The sequence below is a fragment of the Xyrauchen texanus genome, chromosome 1, assembly GCF_025860055.1.
Source record: "Xyrauchen texanus isolate HMW12.3.18 chromosome 1, RBS_HiC_50CHRs, whole genome shotgun sequence".
In the NCBI taxonomy this organism is placed as follows: domain Eukaryota; kingdom Metazoa; phylum Chordata; class Actinopteri; order Cypriniformes; family Catostomidae; genus Xyrauchen; species Xyrauchen texanus.
The window spans coordinates 2637971-2654442 of NC_068276.1; the positions used below are offsets into that span (position 1 = coordinate 2637971).

At 38.9% G+C, this 16472-nt stretch overlaps 1 protein-coding gene across 8 annotated transcripts in view; it reads right to left on the minus strand.

Moving 5' to 3' along the window:
- Positions 1-16472, minus strand: part of LOC127647831 (receptor-type tyrosine-protein phosphatase delta-like) — a 534579-nt gene that overhangs the window by 58657 nt on the left and 459450 nt on the right. For 7 of the 8 annotated variants that reach the window (XM_052132317.1, XM_052132365.1, XM_052132326.1 and 4 more), the window contains exons 11-15: positions 15230-15418; positions 10680-10697; positions 8449-8559; positions 6732-6743; positions 1999-2268 (exon numbers count right to left, since the gene is read on the minus strand). In XM_052132317.1, coding sequence (XP_051988277.1) covers positions 1999-2268; positions 6732-6743; positions 8449-8559; positions 10680-10697; positions 15230-15418 — 600 coding nt within the window. The remainder of the gene's footprint in view (positions 1-1998; positions 2269-6731; positions 6744-8448; positions 8560-10679; positions 10698-15229; positions 15419-16472) is intronic. The other variant, XM_052132375.1, reaches the window with a different exon arrangement.

A 16472-nucleotide genomic window follows, 5' to 3' on the forward strand; every position in this document is an offset into this window, starting at 1 on the left:
GAGTACTATTAGATATGTTAGATAATTTATTTTACAACATGACAAATAGCTAGTTTTAAACACATCAAATGTACCCAAACAACCCCCACCCCAGCTATCCAAATGGTAATTTGTGTCTGTCCTAAGAGGCCTTCTCAACTGTTTCCAGCAATTAAAATTCATATCAAAAACTTTTAATAATTTTTAAATAAATAGATAAAAAAAACAAACAAAAAAAAAAAAAACAGCATAATAATAAAACTAGGGCTGTAAAAGTGTGAGACTCCAACAGCATCCGTCTGACACACGTGTACATAGACAGGTTCGTAGAAAAGCCCTTATAATGTAAATGTGCCTCGGGTGGATTCAATTGGAAAATGACTGCACGTCATGAAATACGCACAACTTTTCAGTGCATTGTTAGATTTGGCTTAGCCTACTAGTTAATTATTTTCAACAATGTCCTGACTGTTTTAATATGTTACGTAACTTTTACTCGGTGAATCCATTCAGAACAGGCTGGGCTGCTCTATTGTTCCTGCACTATTCATTCAATTGTTTCCAATAAATATGCCTGTTAAATCTTCGCCAACGTTGATTCAGTGAATGTGTGTCATATATTTTATGTACAACATAATGCAAGGCGAGCATGTTGCAGATAAATGACCTTTTATAGTGGAATTTAGTGCCGGATTTGGAATGGATTAATATTTTAAAATGGGTCACATATACACATTTTTTTGACTGTTTTCTGAAGTCACATTTTTCATTTAAATATCAGTGAAATTAGTCGTTCCGCACATCTCTAGCATAAACCATGAAGCATTCAACACTCATAAAACATTTCTGGATACACACACTACCGATTAAAAGTTACTCTTACTTATTCTTCATTATAACTTTTTTCACATTTTAGAATAATAGTAAATTCATCACAACTATGGAATAACATAAATTGAACTATGGGAATTATGTTGTGAATAAACAAAATCCAAAATAAATCAGAACTGTGTTATATTTGATACTGATACCAGTTTTTTTCAACAGTTTGAATCAAAAATCAAAAACCTGTATGAAATCAGAAAGGAAATAAATAGATACAAAATAATAACTGCAAAGAAATCCAAGAGACGAACGGTTTATTGGTTTCAGCTACTGTAACTCAAATAAGATGTAAAGGGTGTCTAAGAATTATTTTGCATATTTAAGAGAAGATTATTTTTCATGACAAAAAGCATCTCTGTATGTTAACATGTTTAATCAATTGTATTTTTTAATTTCTTTCACAAATTCCATATTTAAGAGTTTAATTCAAAGTTTCCATTAAACAAATTCATGAATTAAATGAAAATAGTACAATTATCAGTAATTTTCAACATTATTTTATTATATGATTTAGTTTTTTTACAGGTAATGCAACAAAAATACAACTGTCAAATAAAGAGCATTGCAGATATGAGGTATAGCTTAATACAATACTATTTTTTATTATTACAGTAAATAATACATAACTAAACAGTAGTGATATATTTCTGTCATATTTTTGCCAATTTAAATGGATCTCATATTTTGACGATTTACCCAGAAATGTTGCTTCACGATCTCTTGATTCACAGCTGATGAAGCGCAGATCGATGGTGACTGAATTTAAACTGCCAAAGCCATGTGCCCATGTAGATTATATATTTATTTCATTAAATTGCAGCCTTTGCTGTTTAATAATAACATTTATTATTATTATTAATATCGTGGATTAAATTTGTGCACAGTAAGCTTATGCAATAACATTCATACATCAGATAGTATTATTTTTGGTATTGGAGCCTTTTTACGAGTATAAGTACGTGTCAATATCAGTATCGGCACATCCCTAAAATATACGTTATGTTTTAAAGTAGAAATCGTATTTGTAGAGAGTGGCAGAATTAGCAGAATGTGATGTGACATATAAAATAACAGCAGCACTGATAAAACAGATTGGTACCAGCTGGAATGCCAAATATGGAGTCATCTACTCACCTTTTACCGTAATTTGTGCAACCGCCTCTATAACGCCCAGTGTTGACATGGCGACACACGTGTAGTTGGCCGACTGCCGGACGTCAGTAAGTTCCAGTACATTTCGCCCTATGGGCATGTCATCTTCAGGAGTCAAATCCTCTGACCCCAGCATCCATTTGACATAGGGCATGGGTGACCCAACCGCCACACAGGTGATGTTTACACTGCCCCCGGGCATTATTTCATTATCCGTTGGGGGAATTGAGAACCGTGGCGGAACTCGTCGCACTGCAAGAGAACACAAGTGCTGGTAACGTCCTGTACAGATGCGAGTTGACCAAACATTTGGGAACATTTAAAGAAATAGTTCACCAATATACAGTAATATCTAAATGTACACACCTTTATGCCATTCCAAACCTGTATGACTTCCTTTCTTAAGTGAAAAACAAAAGGTGAGTTTTTAAAGAATATCCTTGCCACTCTTTTCCAAATAATAAAAGTGAAAGATAACTAGGGCCGTCAAGTTCCAAGATGTCAAAAAGCATCATAAAAGTGGTTCATAACACTTGTGCACTATAATGCAAGTCTTCTGAATTCATAGAGTACCAATTGTGTGGGGAACGGACTGATATTTAAGTTTAATCCAAGGGAAATCTTTGCAATGTTAGTATTGGGAATGAATTGTTCTTTTTGAGTCCAATCTGTTCAATGAAAGTTGATTCTGTTCACAAAACCTGTTTGAATGATTCATTCATGATTCAAACTGATTCAGTTCACAAGTTCAATGATTCAATGAACCAGCGCTTAACAGCTCAATGGAGGGGATGATTATTAGTGATAATCTTTGGTTCTGTTTAATGGACTACATTTGTGATCCTCCTATGGTGTTTTTTGTGCGATTGAGGCTTGACAGCCACTGTCCTCATTCACTTTAACTACATGGAAAACAGTGGCCTGGATATTCTTCAAAAAAGAGATAAAGTCATACAGATTTTGAGCAACATATGGGTGTGTAAATGAAGACATTTATGGGTGAACTATCACTTTAAAAGCAAAAAAATTACAAACATAGATTTTGTAGGTTTAATAATTATATTACATAGTTTCAATTGATTAAGAAACAGGTAAATGAATGTAAAATTACTGCACTACTATTGCACATATAGAAGACACACAGATTTGGGTTCACTCCTGAAGGAGTTCAACAGTAGAGTTGAAACAGACTCGGACAGTTGCACATGCACAGGTGACCGACGCGTGACAGAGACTGCAGCACATGAGGGAACTGGAGGGCCACAGCATGCAGGAGTTGCGTGTGATTATACAACTTCGATGCTGCGTTCTCTCCAGTTGATGTGAAGGAATGTGCCGAATCACATTGCCACATCGCACACACAGTGACAGGCCCCATAAGAGGGGCGCCTTTAAACTAACAATATGACACAGGTAGAGACCAGCTGTGACTGTCTGTGGCTGCCATTCCAAAAGTGGACTCAAGTGAAAATGGTCTTAAAACCGTGAATAAACAAAATAACAATGAAAAATTTGAAATTAAAAATAGAAACCAAAATGTAAACAAATTAATAGATAAACAAAAGATAAATCTTCAGTGCAGGGGGCATTCAGGGAGGGCATTCCTTAATCTCGGTCATGCAAACATACACATCTCTTGTTACTCAAGAAGAATAGAGAAAGGAATGAGAGAGGAGAAGGGGCAGGGAGAGAGAGGAAAGGAGAGGAAAGGGGAGTGAAGAGGATGAGAAGAGGAGGAGAGGGGCAAAGAGGAGGATGGCAGGTAAAGGGGATGTGAGAGAAGAGAATGGGAGAAAGTAGGGGAATGGAGAGCAGGGGAGGAGAAAGAGAAGCAGGAGAGGATGGGATGAGAGAAGAGAGAAGAGGGGGAGGGCAGATGAACAAAGAGGTTGAGGTGAGGATGAGGAGAAAGGAGAAAAGAGAAGGAGAGGTGAAGAGGAAGGGAGGGGAGAGGAGCAGGGGAGAAGAGAGAAGAGGAAGACAGGGAAGCAAAATTAGGTGGGTAGAGGACAGGAGAAAGGAGCAAAGAGGAGGAGGAGAGAGGGGAGGGAGAAGAGGAAGCATAGAAAAGAGGAGAAGGGGCGATAGGAGGGGAAAGGAGAGAAGGGGATGGGGAAGAGAGAAGAAGAGGAGGGGGGAGGAGAGGAGTGAAGAGTATGTAAGAGAGATAGGGAAAGGAGAGGAGTGAAGAGAAGAGCAAAAGGGGAAGGGAGAGGAGAGGAGCAAAAATAAGGATGGAGGAGGAGGGGAGAGAGGACAGGAAAGTAGAGAAGGAAATGGGAGAAGAGTGAAAAGGAGAAGGGGAGAGGAAAGGGTGAGGGGAGGCAAAAGAAGAGTAGGTAAGAGAGGAGGGGAAAGGAGAGGAGATGAGGGGGAGGAAGGTGAGGTGAGAGAGAGATGGGGAAAGGAGAGGAGGGGAGTGAAGAGGAGAGCAGAAGGGGAGGGGAGAGGAGGGGATGGGAGAAGAGAAAAAAGGCTGAGGGTAGGAAATATGAGGAGGGGAGAGGAAAGAAGAAGGGAAGGGGAAAGGAGAGGGGAAGGGAATGGAGAGGAGGGGGCAAAATGGGAAAGGAGAAGAGGACAGAGGAGAGGAGAGAAAATGATGAGGGGGTGGAGAGAAGAGCAGAAGGGGGAGAAAGGAAATGGGAGAAAGGAGAGAGGAGAAGAGAAGAGTAGGGAATGGGTGACAATAGGAGGAGGGGAGGGGAAAGAGTATGGGGTGGGATAGGAGAGGAGAGAAAGAAAGAAAGAAGGGCACAGAGGAGGAGGAGAGAAGATGAGGAGAGGAGAGGGGAGGGGAGTAAAGAGGAAGAGGGTAAAAGTGAGAAGAGGAGGATAAAAGGGAGGAGAAGAGGGAATGGAAGGGAAGAGGAGTGAAGAGGAGTAGGAAATGGGATAAAAGAGGAGGAGGGAAGGGGAAAGAGTATGGGGTGGGATAGGAGGAGAGAAGAGAAGAGAAAGGAAGAAGAGCACAGAGGAGGAGGGGAGAAGATGAGGAGAGGAGAGGAGAGGAGTAAAGAGGAAGAGGATAAAAGTGAGAAGAGGAGGATAAAATAGAGGAGAAGAGGGAATGGAAGAGGAGTATGAAATGTGAGGGAAGAGGAGGGGGTAGGGGAAAGAGGATGGGACGGGAGAGGGTAAAGGAGTAGGTAAGGGGAGAGAAAAGTGGAGGGATGAAGAGGAGGGGAAAGGGGAGGAGCAAACAGGAGGAGGGAAGAGAGAAGAGGAGTGGCACTGAGTCTTCAGACTAGTAGAGTCAGATGACAGGAAATCAACAGGGCTATTAAAAGCAGGAGTTGCCAAGACAGAGAGAAAGAAAGAGACAGGCGGGGAATCCCATGTGCCACTAACAGCACCTCATTAGAGAGTTTAAGGGGGCAGTAGAAGGGTTGGGTGGGATTCAACAGTCCAAAATAACTAAAGTGATGTCAGTGTTACTGCTTCCATAGTTTCAACCGCAGATGACACGTCAATAGACCGTTCACTGACAGACTGATGCGTATCGCAAGCTCTAAACCAACTTCTGGGATTTAGGGTGCATACATAAATCCACAAGGAAAGAAAGTAGAGTTTACCTAAACTGCTATAATGAGCATTACTGAAAATGAACTAGTCATTGACTTTGACAAAGTTTGCAAAATTTGTGCCATTGAATCTTTGAAAGCTTCTCAAAAATGTTGAGTCAGCACTTAGACATCCATTAGCTAAACAGTATATTCTACAATGCTCAGGCTTCGACTACATTTTTATAATTATCTGTCCCTAACATCACATAAACACAAACTGAGGGGGACGGTTTTACGTCGATCAGACAGTCTCTTTATGTCTAAGTGGGCAATGCTTGGCCAGAATAAGCTAGATAACTTTATTACGATAGTACAAAGTCTGTCAAAGTGAGACTTATGCGTACCCTTTCTTTTTCAACTTTTGATGAAAATGACAACAGCAGAACCTTAGTAAACTTTCTCTTAGGAGTTTAAGACATCTTCAGGTAGACATTCTCAATGTTGCGCGTTACAAAAAAAATGGAAGGACAAGAACGAGAGATATGACTGATCTGTACTTCTCAAGAGATGAAATCTCTCATTATTTTAAACAGATTTCCAATTGTATCACAATTCATTTGCAATTGAAATTTGGTTCCAGGAGACACGTTTGAACTTTTCATCCCATGAATACCATTACATTTGTCGAGTCTTGAGAAAGGCATGCTACATGCATGCAAATATTCTTCACAAGAGGAACTGATCTCACGGACCTACGGAGTATATCTTATCCGACCCAGCGGAAAGAGCAGAACACAGTTTCTGCAGCGGTCAAGGTCATCATGTGAGATTGTGTTAAGAAAGCACATTTTTTCACAGCGTTGTTAAAGTAACGAAGCAGGAACACTGACATGTAGGTTAAGACAGACAGCTCTAGCATGACCAATCCACCATGCAACCCCCCCGACAAACTATGCACATTCTGACTAACATGCACCACTTTCTGGTCAAGCAGTACAGTGGAGAATTGGGGCATTCGCTCAGACCACAACAAAAGGAAAAGAATAAACTGTCCAAAATATAAAACGTAAGGAACAAAAAGCAGAATTTGATACTCATAGATGGGAATGCAGCTACATTCATGTTTATTCGTACGCTTGGGAATTGTCACTAGCGTTTGTATGCTTTTTTCTGAGTTTGTAGATGGTTAGAAAGAAAGAACACACCAACCTTCTCGCAGCTCTGAGGGATTGTGGGAATTGATGCGGAAACAAAATGAAATGAGGAGAAAAAACAAGGGAAACACAGAAAGAGTAAAACAGGCCACATTCAAGCCAGATAATTGCTGCTAGAGACATAATGTCTAGGAAAAGAAAAGTATGCTGCATTTTACAGGCGTTTTAATGCGCTGACATTAAACAATTTGACACAGGTCCAGTTATGGGGTTTTCACGGCAGCAGCATTTACTGCGGTTCTGATTTACTTTCCCCTGGAGATTTCATTTATTTCATAGTCGGAGATATTTAAAGTATTGAAAATATTTTACGTTGATGTTGTAACTCCAAGAATCAACATTTTAAGTAAAAATTTTCTCGGAACAAGCTAAGATTATAACTTGTTTAATTTGTATGGCTGACGTAAGACAGGAAGTTTAGCATGTGTTGCTCAAAGCATCAAAGACTGAATAACAAGTGAGTAAAAGTTCGCCTTATATGTTACAGTTTTGAATCACACACTACACATATGACTTACAATATTATAATCACCCTTAATTCTGACAAACACATTTGGTTGTTCATGTAAACCGCATGACTGGGACCTGCGCATTAATTTTAAAAACATTTCTGATTAATATCACTGTTTGATGCAGTAAAGTGAACACAACGTTTACAGTGCAGCATGTAAAAGCGTACAGCTAACAGTTCGTAAGATGGTACATATTTAACAGTTGATTGTCGAAATCACAATTGACCCGATTTACTTTAATGCACATTCCTGGTCTTATTGTGAACAATTTGTAACAATACATTATATATATATATATATCTATATCTATATCTATATATATATATATATGAAAAAAAAACTTAATATTCATTCATCAAAGTGTAATGACTTTAACTGGACTATAATATGGCAGCTTATAACACCTACAATTTAAATAAAATTATTTCGAAAGCAAATTTTCCACCATAAATCAGTATCAATCAATACTCCATATTTATACAATCGATGAGGGTTTAATATATATATATATAGTTTTAAGTTAATTCAAGTTTTAAACAAAAACATTATTGGTACACAGATTTGCCCATTATGCAGTTTTTTGTTTTTTTTTTCCTCAAAAATGTTCAAATTGAATATTTGAACACATTCAAATTAGGAACTACAAGAGACACAGCAAAAAGTGTAAAGATATTATAATGTGTCCTCAAACGTTCTTCTGATGACTGATCGATTAAAGACTGCACTAAGAAACGGTGCATTAAAGTTTATATTGTAAGCACTGAGTACTTGTGCCTGATAAACCAAGATCTTGTTTTATTAAGTTAAAAACATAAATAAATCAATATAAAATTTGAATGCAAGGCTTATTCAGCGTTTGCTAAAGAAAAACTGAACTCTGAATGATCAGCTGTAGAAAAGACAGAGGTTAAATCATGCCTGTTAGGTTAAAGGTCACTCATATTATGTACACAACAAGCATTCAAGTTGTTAAAGATCCACATAATGAATGTTCAATCAAAATCTACAAAATACAAATAAAACCAGCACTAAACAGGCAGAAATTCAATGCAACAAATTTTGTACTTAGAAAACCAAGAAACCAAAATAATCCAAACCCCAAACATTGCCCTCCTTTTTGGCCCGATTTGATTCAAATTCAAAATTGTTAACACAGCTGTTTCTTTGTTGTTTTTGTTTACCACCATAAGCCATTCATACCTCTGACGTATAGATTAGCAGGGGCAGAATAGCGCGTGCCATCGTTGTTGGTTGCGACGCATTCGTACTTCCCCTGGTCCGATTCCTCGCTCTGTTCGATCTGCAGCGCTCCTGTACAGCAGGGGAACAAAACATGGTGCAGCAAAAATAATTACAATCATAACAATAAAAACCATCAAACAGCCTTTCCTCAATTACACACTATTTCTCTTTCTTACTTTCTTAATTAGCCGCCATACAGGTCGAATAAAACAAAAATGGCTTCCGCTAAAGACAGAGCATCTGGAAGTCGTTAAACTAACGTTTAAGCCTGAGAATCGACATTTGCAGCATTGCATTGGAAAGGTTCATGAAGACTTAATCGGTTTATGCAAGCTAAGTTCCTGGAAGCTGGTGGGGTAGAAATGTTTCCCCTTCAAGTGTCTAATGCAGTATTTCATTCTCTAGGTCCGATGCATCACGGGAAAGCAATTTCAGCACTAAAGATGGATTTCACGGTGGATTCACCATTATAAATACATACTATGATTTTGTCAGGAATGGAGTCATTTCCAGGCGCTCAACTGCACGCTAGACTCTCAACCTAAATAAAGTTTTCTGCAGCCGTTGCATTGGGAACCAGGCCTAGAGAACAACACGGCAAATACTGCAGTAGATCTTTACCAGGGTGAACAGAGAGCCAAACTTTGCATCATTGATTATCTCAACATTTTACAACCACATCAATGGAGAGGCAAACATACAGTACAAGATACATGTTGCAGGGTTTCTAAAGGCACTTAATCGTAGGGGTGGTTCAAAATCACTTGAGCATTACGTCAAGAACGCAATCAGAACACTAGCGTTATTATTATTCATTTGAAGATCTATAAAAGGTTGTGGGGAGAGCCCTGCAATATTTTTACACATTTCACAGGACTGTTTATCATGATAATGGGTGAAAACTGCAATACAGCAGCATATGACTTAAATAAAAAAAGGTTTACAGTATACAAAAGCAGCATAACAGGGAGGAACAATTAAAAAAAACAAAAAACTAATTTGGGTTATAGAATTTGGTTGTTCATTCATTCAAATTGAGTGATCAATAAAATGGCCAAGACTTCAGAAATGTGAAGTCAGTAAAAATTGCAGCAAAAATGTTTCTGAAAAAAATCTGCTGCTTGAGTGATAAAAAAGACAAAAAATCTGTTGGGAGAATTATCGTTACCAATACATAACCCTCTTATGACATGCAAATCTTTCCAAAGAACAAGAACTGTGTGTCGGTACAACTTACAACCTTTTGACAACCCTTAGCTGAAAAATAAAATGCAATGGGATTAGAGGGCAAAATTCAAGAAAGCAACCAATCACTGCCATAGCTTGCGTAAAGCTACAAATGACACCCATAAAAATCCACCAATGGGATCAGCAGTGTGGTGTCACATGACCCAGGGAAAAATGGCACTGTTTTCATGCATTCAACCTCGAGTAGCTTGACAAAAATTGACACAAAATAGCTGCCTCGGTCGCCTCTGCCCGACTCGGCGTTAGCTTTTCCTCAACCCTGAAGAATGAAAAAATCAAAACGTCAAAAACGGAAACAGCTCTCAACCCAACAAAAGCAAGAAGGAAAAACAGGTGGTGGAAGGAAAAAAGCACCGTAGAAACTTTATCAAAAAAGTAGTTGTTGGGCTTTTTTGAGTTTTTTTTTTGTGTGTGTGTGAAGGGTACAGGTAAAGAAAGCAATGGAGTACGAAGAGTTAAAAAAAAAAGAAGTTTGTAAAGATAGAAAGATGTTTTTGGGGGGAAAAATCGTGGCAGAGAGGTCTTCGGCGAGTCTCCTTCGTCTGGGCTCATGTGCGTGCTGAACAAGAACAGCTAAGGGGGAAAAATGTTTGGCTGTTTTAGTTGGACGAAAAAAGGGACACATGATCTGCTATGGCCAAAAATAAAAAATGAAATAGAAGAAGAAAAAGAAAACACGTACTGGATATGCTTCTTTGGGCTGCAGTAAGCATATCGCAACTCGGAAGAAAAAAATACAAGAGGCTTCTTTTGAACTCAAAGAAAGGAAACAAAAGCGTTTACGCAAAAGATGGTGGATTATGGATGAGGGAGGGAACGTAACGGGACAAGGGGAGGGCGTAGGGAACGTGGTGGGGGTGTAGTATGGATGCAGACACATGGAAAGACAGCAAGAATGAATTTAGTCGTTCATTCTGTGAACTTGAGTTCAGCACTCTTACCTCTTATTGGTGTACCACCTGGGTGGATTATATGAATGCAAATAAGATTAAGAAAGAAGAATCGTTAGTACGAGAAGAGTGCCTGGGCGCTCTGGAAGAAGAATCACATGAGCTTTGCTTTGTTTTCTAACAGACTTTATTACACTACAACAGGAGAGAGAGACTCAGATAACACAGAGCCATTTGTCTCTTGTGGAAAAAGCACAGGAGTGAGCAGCATTGGTCACTTTAGAAGGTCAGTTAGCAACTTTTACAGTGGATAAAAGCACAAGGGAGGCTATTTTCAGATCTTGGAGGGAGATTGGAGGGAGTGATACACTGGAGAATCTTTCAGGAAGTGATGTCAGTGTTGGTAAGTGGGGGCGCCGGTGAGTTTGCGGCCATATCTGTGAGTCCCTGACCAAGTGTTTGTGTGCTTTATTAAAACACAGTGTGGGTTCATTATGTGTGTGTGTGTGTGTGTGTGTGTTTGTGTTAGGCTAGCTCTAGCCGTCTAGCGGCGTTAGTAAAATGCATGCCATGCATTTTAACAGTAGTTTTGAGAAACATGGAGAAACATTAGTGGGAGGGATGTGTGCTCAGTACTACAAACTTACCAAAGGACTCTGGAGATTTTACAAAAACAGAGAGAAGAAAGACAGCATAGAAAATATGATTATATTCCTTAAGTTTTGCCTTTGTGACACACTTAAATGACTCTATTGCACAGGAGAATCACTTGTGTACATGTCAAAAGGATGAAAGGTCACACTCTGCTAGGAAGTTGCATGGACAAATCAAGAGAAATTACACAACGGAAAAACAAAACAGGACGGAGCAATTGGAGAAAGATCTCTGAGAGCTAGCTAATAGAGGTCGACCGATAGTAGATTGTACTGACACAGAAAACTGTAGTCGATTACCCATTAATTGGCCGATAGTTTTTAAAATTGTTTCATGCACAATAAATACATTAATTAGTCCAAATACTACGACAGGGACAGAGACTTGAAGAGTCCAAAATCCCAAATGCAGATTACTGTTCAGCCAAAATCGGAAATGAGGATTTGGTGGATAATGTGGGACTTTTAACCATAAACTTGGCTCTGTGACAGTGTGCTCTATTATCAAGTATATTGCAAGCTAATCTTTTTCTAGCCTGTATATTCTCCATATGAGGTTTAATGAGGAATAAGGTTTATTATTATTTACACGATATGTTGGAGACATGATGACAAGGCACGTTTCTTTAACCTCATGAGACCCCGCGTCCACATGTGTGGACATTACGTATTGGCTTTGCTATATGCTGTACTTAACTGTATTTATTGAAATCAACTGATCTCAGTTCAGGAGACTCTAGTCTGTCATTAAAGGGTTAAACTTTCAGCACACCCGTCATGTGACAAAACAACATGGTGGCAATCTCAGCCGAGTTTGTCTTTCAGAGAAACGGCAACATAACTACATCTGGTAAGAAACCAACTTAAGTTTTTACATTAAAACCTGTTTGAGTCACAAGAGAACAGTCTCTAGTTTCAGCCATTTTAAAAACTGCAACGATATATCACGAAACGGCACGCTGTTAAACAATGTTCAGACATGTGAATCAATATATTCATCCAAAAGATGAAACGTGTCTTTCAGAGGCTTTATATGGATGAAAATAAGGTGCATTTTGAACTGTTCTGAGACCAGTGCAGACAGACAGCATACTGGAGGTTAAGTCATGCACTAAATAGGGAGCAAGGGAGCATCCTATAGCTCTCTATAACTGTTCTGAGACCAGTGCAGACAGACAGCACACTGGAGGTTAAGTCATGCACTAAATAGGGAGCAAGGGAACATCCTATAGCTCTCCTATAACTGTTCTGAGACCAGTGCAGACAGACAGCACACTGGAGGTTAAGTCATGCACTAAATAGGGAGCAAGGGAGCATCCTATAGCTCTCCTATAACTGTTCTGAGACCAGTGCAAACAGACAGCTCACTGGAGGTTAAGTCATGCACTAAATAGGGAGCAAAGGAGCATCCTATAGCTCTCCTATAACTGTTCTGAGACCAGTGCAAACAGACAGCTCACTGGAGGTTAAGTCATGCACTAAATAGGGAGCAAAGGAGCATCCTATAGCTCTCCTATAACTGTTCTGAGACCAGTGCAAACAGACAGCTCACTGGAGGTTAAGTCATGCACTAAATAGGGAGCAAAGGAGCATCCTATAGCTCTCCTATAACTGTTCTGAGACCAGTGCAAACAGACAGCACACTGGAGGTTAAGTCATGCACTAAATAGGGAGCAAAGGAGCATCCTATAGCTCTCCTATAACTGTTCTGAGACCAGTGCAAACAGACAGCTCACTGGAGGTTAAGTCATGCACTAAATAGGGAGCAAAGGAGCATCCTATAGCTCTCCTATAACTGTTCTGAGACCAGTGCAAACAGACAGCACACTGGAGGTTAAGTCATGCACTAAATAGGGAGCAAGGGAGCATCCTATAGCTCTCCTATAACTGTTCTGAGACCAGTGCAAACAGACAGCTCACTGGAGGTTAAGTCATGCACTAAATAGGGAGCAAAGGAGCATCCTATAGCTCTCCTATAACTGTTCTGAGACCAGTGCAAACAGACAGCACACTGGAGGTTAAGTCATGCACTAAATAGGGAGCAAGGGAGCATCCTATAGCTCTCCTATAACTGTTCTGAGACCAGTGCAGACAGACAGCACACTGGAGGTTAAGTCATGCACTAAATAGGGAGCAAGGGAGCATCCAATAGCTCTCTATGCAGTTAAGTGCATTCACTCCTAAAATCTGATGAAAAGTTCAGTTTCAGGCTGCAGATGATGTTTGGATCACTCAATGATAATCAGTACATAGATTAACAGTTTATAATGGATCATTTTATTTGAACATCATTGAATGATGCTGGAGATTACTTTGAATCTGAATAATGAATTAAAATTTATAGAAAATCACACACTCCTGTAAACGGACTTTCTATAACTTGGTATTATTCAAAATTTCACAACTTAGTCCCGCTGTCCACATATGAGGACATTTTTGGCATGTTTATTAGGTGCTACTAGTTACAAACCAAAAATGGAAAATGCACACAGCAGTCACACTCGGGTCTCAGGAGGATAAAGTCATATATTTCTTTAATTAAAATACTTGATTATTTAATAAAAATAACAAAACTGATTTTTTTTATTTCACCTCTAGAGGCCGCTGTAGAATCAATTCATTTTAACTTTACAATCCTAGCCAGACACAGAGAAACACAGAAAAATTACAAAAATAAAAACTCTCAGCGTATATTTTTGACGACAATCGTTCTAAAAGTCAACTATCGGCACCAACTGATCGGTAAATCAGTAAAAGCGATATATCGGACTACCTCTAGTAGCTAGTACTGAAAAACAGTGTTAGTATCGTCAACGAAAAGTAAAACATTTGCGTTAACTAATATAATAATGTAAACATAATTGGAAAAACGATACAATTTCATGACTCAAAATGAACAAAAATCATTCATTTTAGTTTTAGTTTTTTTAGACACAGTACATTTTAAAATTCGAAACCTTTACAACCCACCTTCATTAAACATAAAATGCCACTAGATGGCGATACATCTAGACAGCCGTGGGAAATTGAACGTTGTTAAGCATAATTAAATGCTATCAGTTAACACATTACGTTTAGCAGCCCTAACATGCTTAAACTAAAACTAAAATAAAAACAAAACATACTGAAGTTCAAATTAACCAAACTAGAAAACACTCAACAAACTAAACTGAAAAGGATAAGAAATCAAAAAATCAACACCCTACAACCCTGTATACACCTCGCAGCAACTCAACCAACACGTTTAGCGTAAATATTCCCAATGCGTAAAATGCTAAATGAAATATATAGGGGGTTGTGGGTAAGGAACATTACAAGATAACTCGTAAACAAAGAGAAGCAAAGCAACATTTCAAACTCTTCCTCAGAAAAGAATCACCAACATGTTCAACAATCGACTTTTGTCACTTAGATTTCGCAAACACATAAGATGGGACACATACACACAGGGTGGATGTCACCATTTACGCCAGTGTTCTTGGGTCACTGTGCTCTAGGTTATGAACACATGTGTATTAGTTGCTATTTGCGGCAAATGAATGACGACATGAAAACAGAAAAGTAAAAAGAAACTTTGATAATTCTCTTGCTAGCGCTGAATGAAGCCAAATCTTCATATTTTCATATTTTGGGAGGAAAAACAAGTACATGAAGTAAAAAAACTTTGATTTATTATGCATGGTTCTTCTGCTCTTAGCGACTAAGTGTTCAAATGGAAACCAAAATCAAGCCCAATTAAAAAATGCAGTCATAGCAGTGAATCATGGGTAATAAATTAAACAGAGACACATCACACACGGGGGACATCATTTCCTACAGGAAACCAAAAAATCTCCATGAGACAGAAGATGTTGAAAAGACAGAACTCAAACGCGAGGAAGGACAGTAACAGCTCCTGGCGTTTTGGTTGGTTGGTTGAGAGTCGAGAAGGATTTAGTGGTTTGTTACCTGATCGCAGCTGTTTGATTCGCCCGTTGTTGTTAGTGGTGTTGACGGGGAGGAAGTCTTTGAACCAGGAGATGTCTGGATCGGGATTGCCGCTAGCAGCACATAGCATGGTGGCGGTCCGTGTGCGTTCCACCACCTTTAGCTGTGGACCCATGTCTATGGTGGGGAAACCAGCGGGCAGCTGATCCTCTGAAATAGTTACACACAACATGGACTTCACTGTTAACTCCAAAAATGAAAGCTAGCAGTAAAATCAACACTTTTGTTAACTAAATTATGACAAAAACAGCAGCAAACACAACTGAAACGTAAATAAAACTCAAACTATTAATATACACACTATAACGAATTATGCAGCACATTACTTCAGTTTTCATGTTTTCTAACATCATATTTTTCCAAAATATGCAGTTATCAAAATGCTTTCACAGGAGAAAAAAGCTGTCCCAGGGTGGCCGAGAGGCGTAAACAAAGCAAAACAAAGGTGTTTTTCAACAGAAACATAGTGGTGTGGGCATGGCCTTATATTCAGGTGTGATTTCATTTCTGCAACAAAAGGAAAAACAAGGAACCACAGTTTACTTGTTGTGAGTCACATTTAGGGGCAGTTAAATCTGAAATAGGTGATGCAGAGGTAGACAAATATACATCGTTTTTACCGATTAATCGGTGCCGATAGTTGCTCTTTGGCATTTTGTCATTACAAAATAAGAATCATCTGTGTGTTTCGGGCTTGTTTATATTTAAAAGTCCCATGCTACACACCAAATATTCATTTAGTTTAGTACAAAATCATTTATCGGTATCTGCAAAATCCACTATCGGTTGACCTCTAGATGCCATAATAAACCAGTGTGCAGAAAGTGGTTTATTCAATGCACACTGTTAATTGAGGTCTAAGATGGTGCTCAGTTGGTTTAGCTGTTTTGCTAGGCACTTGGCATGCTTAATATTTCATGATATTTCATGAAGTCATTGGCCATTGGGGCTAGGCAAAAGTTCACACAAGGGCGTGTAGGGGGAGCTCTGTAGCGTCCCCTTTAAAGTGGGCATGTAATGGGGTAATCTCTGTAGCACCCCCAGAGTCACCAATCTTGGTACATATATTGTTCTCATCAAGCTGGACAACTTTCAAAATTATAGTTAAAATTATAGATCCACCCAACAGGAATTTGGCCATTTTCTGTTTTATTTGAATATTGCAGTCTCTGAACTTTTAAATACTCCTCCTAGGGCAGTGGTT